Here is a 6,138-nt window from a genome sequence, read left to right as displayed (position 1 = left end):
CAATAGCTACCCAACACGCTCCCCACCCTCTCCCAACACAATAGCTACCCAACACGCTCCCCACCCTCTCCCAACACAATAGCTACCCAACACGCTCCCCACCCTCTTCCAAAACACTATTCCATTGGTACCCAACACGCTCCCCACCATCTCCCAACACACTATTCCATAGCTACCCAACACGCTCCCTACCTTCTCCCAACACAATAGGTACCCAACACGCTCCCCACCCTCTTCCAACACACTATTCCATAGCTACCCAACACGCTCCCCTCCCTCTCCCAACACACTATTCCATAGTTACCCAACACGCTCCCTACCTTCTCCCAACACAATAGGTACCCAACACGCTCCCCACCCTCTTCCAACACACTATTCCATAGCTACCCAACACGCTCCCCTCCCTCTCCCAACACACTATTCCATAGTTACCCAACACGCTCCCTACCTTCTCCCAACACAATAGGTACCCAACACGCTCCCCACCCTCTTCCAACACACTATTCCATAGCTACCCAACACGCTCCCCTCCCTCTCCCAACACACTATTCCATAGTTACCCAACACGCTCCCTACCTTCTCCCAACACAATAGGTACCCAACACGCTCCCCACCCTCTTCCAACACACTATTCCATAGCTACCCAACACGCTCCCCTCCCTCTCCCAACACACTATTCCATAGTTACCCAACACGCTCCCTACCTTCTCCCAACACAATAGGTACCCAACACGCTCCCCACCCTCTTCCAACACACTATTCCATAGCTACCCAACACTCTCCTCACCCTAGTCCACCACACTGTTCCATAGCTACCCAACACACTCCCCACCCTCCCCCAACACAATAGCTACCCAACACACTCCCCACCCTCTTCCACCACACTGTTCCATAGCTACCCAACACGCTCCCCACCCTCCCCCAACACAATAGCTACCCAACACACTCCCCACCCTCTTCCAACACACTGTTCCATAGCTACCCAACACACTCCCAACCCTCCCCCAACACAATAGGTACCCAACACGCTCCCCTCCCTCTCCCAACACACTATTCCATAGCTACCCAACACGCTCCCCACCCTCCCCCAACACAATAGCTACCCAACACACTCCCCACCCTCTTCCACCACACTGTTCCATAGCTACCCAACACGCTCCCCACCCTCCCCCAACACAATAGCTACCCAACACACTCCCCACCCTCCCCCAACACACTGTTCCAAAGCCACCAAAAACGCTCCCACCCTCTTCCAACACACTGTTCCATAGCTACCCAACACTCTCCCAACCCTCTTCCAACACACTATTCCATATCCACTGGAACACGCTCCCCACTCTCTCCCAACACACTATTCCATAGCTACCCAACACGCTCACCACCCTCTCCCAACACACTATTCCATAGCTACCCAACAAGCTCCCGACCCTCTTCCAACACACTATTCCATAGCTACCCAACACGCTCCCCACCCTCTCCCAACACACTATTCCATAGCTACCCAACAAGCTCCCCACCCTCTTCCAACACACTATTCCATAGCTACCCAACACGCTCCCCACCCTCTTCCAACACACTATTCCATAGCTACCCAACACGCTCCCCACCCTCTCCCAACACAATAGCTACCCAACACGCTCCCTACCTTCTCCCAACACAATAGCTACCCAACACTCTCCTAACCCTCTTCCAACACACTGTTCCATAGCTACCCAACACTCTCCAGAACCTCTCCCAACACGCTATTCCATAGCTACCCAACACGCTCCCCACCCTCTCCCAACACAATAGCTACCCAACACGCTCCCCACCCTCTCCCAACACAATAGCTACCCAACACGCTCCCCACCCTCTCCCAACACAATAGCTACCCAACACGCTCCCCACCCTCTCCCAACACAATAGCTACCCAACACGCTCCCCACCTTCTCCCAACACAATAGCTACCCAACACGCTCACCACCCTCTTCCAAAACACTATTCCATTGGTACCCAACACGCTCCCCACCATCTCCCAACACACTATTCCATAGCTACCCAACACGCTCCCTACCTTCTCCCAACACAATAGCTACCCAACACGCTCACCACCCTCTTCCAAAACACTATTCCATTGGTACCCAACACGCTCCCCACCATCTCCCAACACACTATTCCATAGCTACCCAACACGCTCCCTACCTTCTCCCAACACAATAGGTACCCAACACGCTCCCCACCCTCTTCCAACACACTATTCCATAGCTACCCAACACGCTCCCCTCCCTCTCCCAACACACTATTCCATAGTTACCCAACACGCTCCCTACCTTCTCCCAACACAATAGGTACCCAACACGCTCCCCACCCTCTTCCAACACACTATTCCATAGCTACCCAACACGCTCCCCTCCCTCTCCCAACACACTATTCCATAGCTACCCAACACACTCCCCACCCTCTCCCAACACACTATTCCATATCTACCCAACACGCTCCCCACCCTCTTCCAACACACTATTCCATAGCTTCCCAACACGCTCCCCACCATCTCCCAACACACTATTCAATAGCTACCCAAAACACTCCCCTCCCTCTCCAAACACACTGTTCCATAGTTACCCAAAACACTCCCCTCCCTCTCCCAACACACTATTCCATAGTTACCCAACACGCTCCCCTCCCTCTCCCAACACACTATTCCATAGCTACCCAACACGCTCACCACCATCTCCCAACACACTATTCCATAGCTACCCAACACGCTCCCCACCATCTCCCAACACACTATTCCATAGCTACCCAACACGCTTACCACCCTCTTCCAATACACTATTCCATACCTACCCAACACGCTCACCACCCTACTCCATAATTACCCTAAAATGCTCACCACCCTAACAAAACAAGCTCAATAAACACGCCGAACCACATTGCCCTGCTGACATATTGACACCCTACAGAACATTTTATAAGGTTAGGCTGGTATTGTATTGTGATGTATTGCCACCCTACAGACTATTGCCTTAGGGTAGGCTGGTGTTTTTACTGTGATGTAATGCCACCCTACAGACTATTGTCTTAGGGTAGGCTGGTGTTGTATTGTGATGTAATGCCGCCCGACAGACTATTGTCTTAGGGTAGGCTGGTGTTGTATTGTGATGTAATGCCACCCTACAGACTACTGTCTTAGGGTAGGCTGGTGTTGTATTGTGATGTAATGCCACCCTACAGACTATTGTCTTAGGGTAGGCTGGTGTTGTATTGTGACACATCAGCTCCACGTTTATCCTGCTAAATTGTAAATCTTACGTTTTTAAAAACTGTGCCTTATACGGTTTTGACCTCGTATTTCTGTCATCTGTAAATCCTGTTTTCGCGAAGAAGTCATGCTTCTACAATTCCTGTTTTCAGATGTCAACTAACGGGAGTATCGACCGTGGTTATGCATGGGTGATTCTGAGCGTCAGCTGGCTACAGGTGGTCATCGCGGGCATGTTGTACTATTCTACCGGCGTCATCATGACAGCTGTATTGGAGGAAATGGAAGAGGGAGTCGTAAAGACGTCGTGGGTTGGGTCCACGTTGTTAGGAACTGTGATGCTGACGGGTAAATACGTTTTTGGAGTGTAGAAAAATTCACAAAGGAACACTTCCACGACTTTAAGTCACGTTGATTTTGCAAAATAGTTTACACATTTCACACACAATGACTTACGTGGTATATATGCTGACACAGACACTACCGTCTTCCCCTTGAACGGCATGTTCTTATCTTTACAGGACCAGTCACAAGTTCACTTGTAAATTTGCTGGGTTGTCGCCTCTCGTCCATCATTGGTGGAATATTGATTCTGGCCGGCATGGTTAGCGCCTCTTTCGCCAACTCTATCAACATGCTCATTGCATCCTATGGCGTCGTTGTTGGTGAGATATTGGTGTCAAACATAAATTACAAGATTCAAAGTAAAAAATATTTTTAATACAGCATACAGATTCACTGAACAGGAGACTTACTAGTGTGATGCCTTGATTTGTTAACTCTCATTTCAGGTCTTGGGATGAGTTTCATGGAGACAGCAGCCATTGTAATCACCGGTCATTACTTCGTCAAATATCGCCCTCTAGCGGCCGGGATTCAGACGTCCGGTGCAGGGTGGGGAATGCTGATTGGCGCACCACTAGTGCGTCTTCTGTTGGACACTTTCGGTTTAAGTGGAATGTTTCTTATACTGGGCAGTGTTGGAGCCAATTCATGTGTGTGTGGAATGCTCATGCGACCATCGCCATTCGAAAATCAGAGATCATCAACAAGTGAAAACATTTTGCAGGAGGAAGACAACACAAATAGGCGAATAGTAAGCTGCTTTTTCAATCGATTCAGGGAGATTATATATGAATTTGGACAAATACTGTCCAACGTTAGTTTCCTTTTGTATGCCATATCCTTCGCAACATGGGGTTTTGGGGAATCCGCTTTCCAAATACATCTCCCCAATTATGTGGAATCAAAGGGAACAAGCCAACAGAGGTCGGCCATGTTATTTACAGCCATGGGAATTTCAAGCATGATCGCACGAGTACTGGGTGGGTTTGCTGCCAATGATCCTGCAATAGACTCTCTGATTCTGCACATGGGCACAGTCGGTGTTGCTGGTGTGGTCATCATGGTGTTTACATTGTTTTCTGACACTTATCTACAACAAGTCATATTTTCGTGTTTGTATGGCATTTATACTGGAGGACCAATAGCTTTGTTCAACCCCATCACCGCGGATCTAGTTGGAGTGAAACGGCTGGCAACTGGATATGGAGTCAAGAATCTCTTTGTTGGACTATCGCTACTGCTAGGACCTCCATTTGCAGGTGTGTTGACTCTGAAAGTCTTACTGATAACCATACCCATCAATGGAGTAATGCTGTATGTTTTCACTTATATCTGTGATTTATAATTGAATGTATGCCATAAACTTACACTCTTGAACTTCGCATACTGTTTCAATCAGCATACATTTCTGTACACGATTCATGTAGACGTTTGTTTATAGTATTGCTGAGAATACAGTGTTACTAAAACTTGAATGAATTTTGATCAGCTGACCGGCAGATGGATTTTCATTCTTTGTATCCTTCAGTGACTTTTACCCTGCAGGTATGGTGCTGGACGCCTCGGGGAGCTATGATGTCAGCTACTTGTGTTCAGGTGAGTCTCGGGGAGCTATGATGTCAGCTACTTGTGTTCAGGTGAGTATCGGGGAGCTGTGATGTTAGCTACTTGTGTTCAGGTGTGTCTCGGAGAGCTGTGATGTCAGCTACTTGTGTTCAGGTGAGTCTCGGAGAGCTATGATGTCAGCTACTAGTGTTCAGGTGAGTCTCGGAGAGCTATGATGTCTGCTACTAGTGTTCATGTGAGTCTCGGAGAGCTGTGATGTCAGCTACTAGTGTTCAGGTGAGTCTAGGAGAGCTATGATGTCTGCTACTTGTGTTCAGGTGAATCTCGGAGAGCTGTGATGTCAGCTACTTGTCTTCAGGTGTCTTTAGGAATCGGAACATAAGGCTCTTTCCGAATTAGTTTTATTTGATTTTGTGACCTTTTGAGATCTAGTGAGTGAGTGAGTGAGTATTTTAACAGTATTCCAGTTATATCACGGCTTGTCAGCTTTATGTGGGGGGAAAGCCCGAAGTGATGCATGTCTCTGACGTTTACCACTTTGGTGAAACCCACGAGCACGGGTATGGTGCTGACAAACCTAGAAACACAATCGGGGCGAACTGGGATTCGAACCCACAATCATAGGTTTCTGGCGTGCCCAAGGGACGTAACTTTGCGCGGCGGATCGCGGCGCCTTAGACGACTGAGCCACCCGTGCCCCCTTTAAGATCTAGAACACACATAGAGCTGTATATGCAAAACGCAATATCAGTGAACTATAATTCGGTACTTTTGTTGCAGGTGCTGCCCTTATTGTGGCTAGTCTGTTGTCTATTCCAATAGCTGCATTAAAAAAGACCAATCAAATCAAGCAACACACGGAGGCTGATATCAAGATGAACCCTGTATCTATTGAGGACGATAAAGATGAAACTAGCGCCAAATTAGAGCATCTTTTAACCAGTCGATTGGATTCTGTTGGGGAGAAGAGTGCTGACACTGCATAA

The 6,138-nt window shown here is 48.5% G+C and overlaps 1 protein-coding gene across 1 annotated transcript; it reads left to right on the top strand.

The window, feature by feature from the left end:
• The first annotated feature begins 3,393 nt into the window (after positions 1–3,393).
• LOC139448488 (monocarboxylate transporter 12-like) lies at positions 3,394–6,138 on the top strand. The gene is made up of 5 exons (XM_071230036.1): positions 3,394–3,589; positions 3,763–3,906; positions 4,033–4,845; positions 5,132–5,182; positions 5,933–6,138. The coding sequence occupies exons 1-5, from the start codon at positions 3,394–3,396 to the stop codon at positions 6,136–6,138; spliced, it is 1,410 nt and encodes a 469-aa protein (XP_071086137.1).

The sequence above is a fragment of the Haliotis cracherodii genome, unplaced genomic scaffold (assembly GCF_022045235.1).
Source record: "Haliotis cracherodii isolate W230 unplaced genomic scaffold, xgHalCrac1.p SCAF_7, whole genome shotgun sequence".
NCBI classification, from domain to species: Eukaryota; Metazoa; Mollusca; class Gastropoda; order Lepetellida; family Haliotidae; genus Haliotis; species Haliotis cracherodii.
This window is presented reverse-complemented; position numbering and strand designations above follow the sequence as displayed.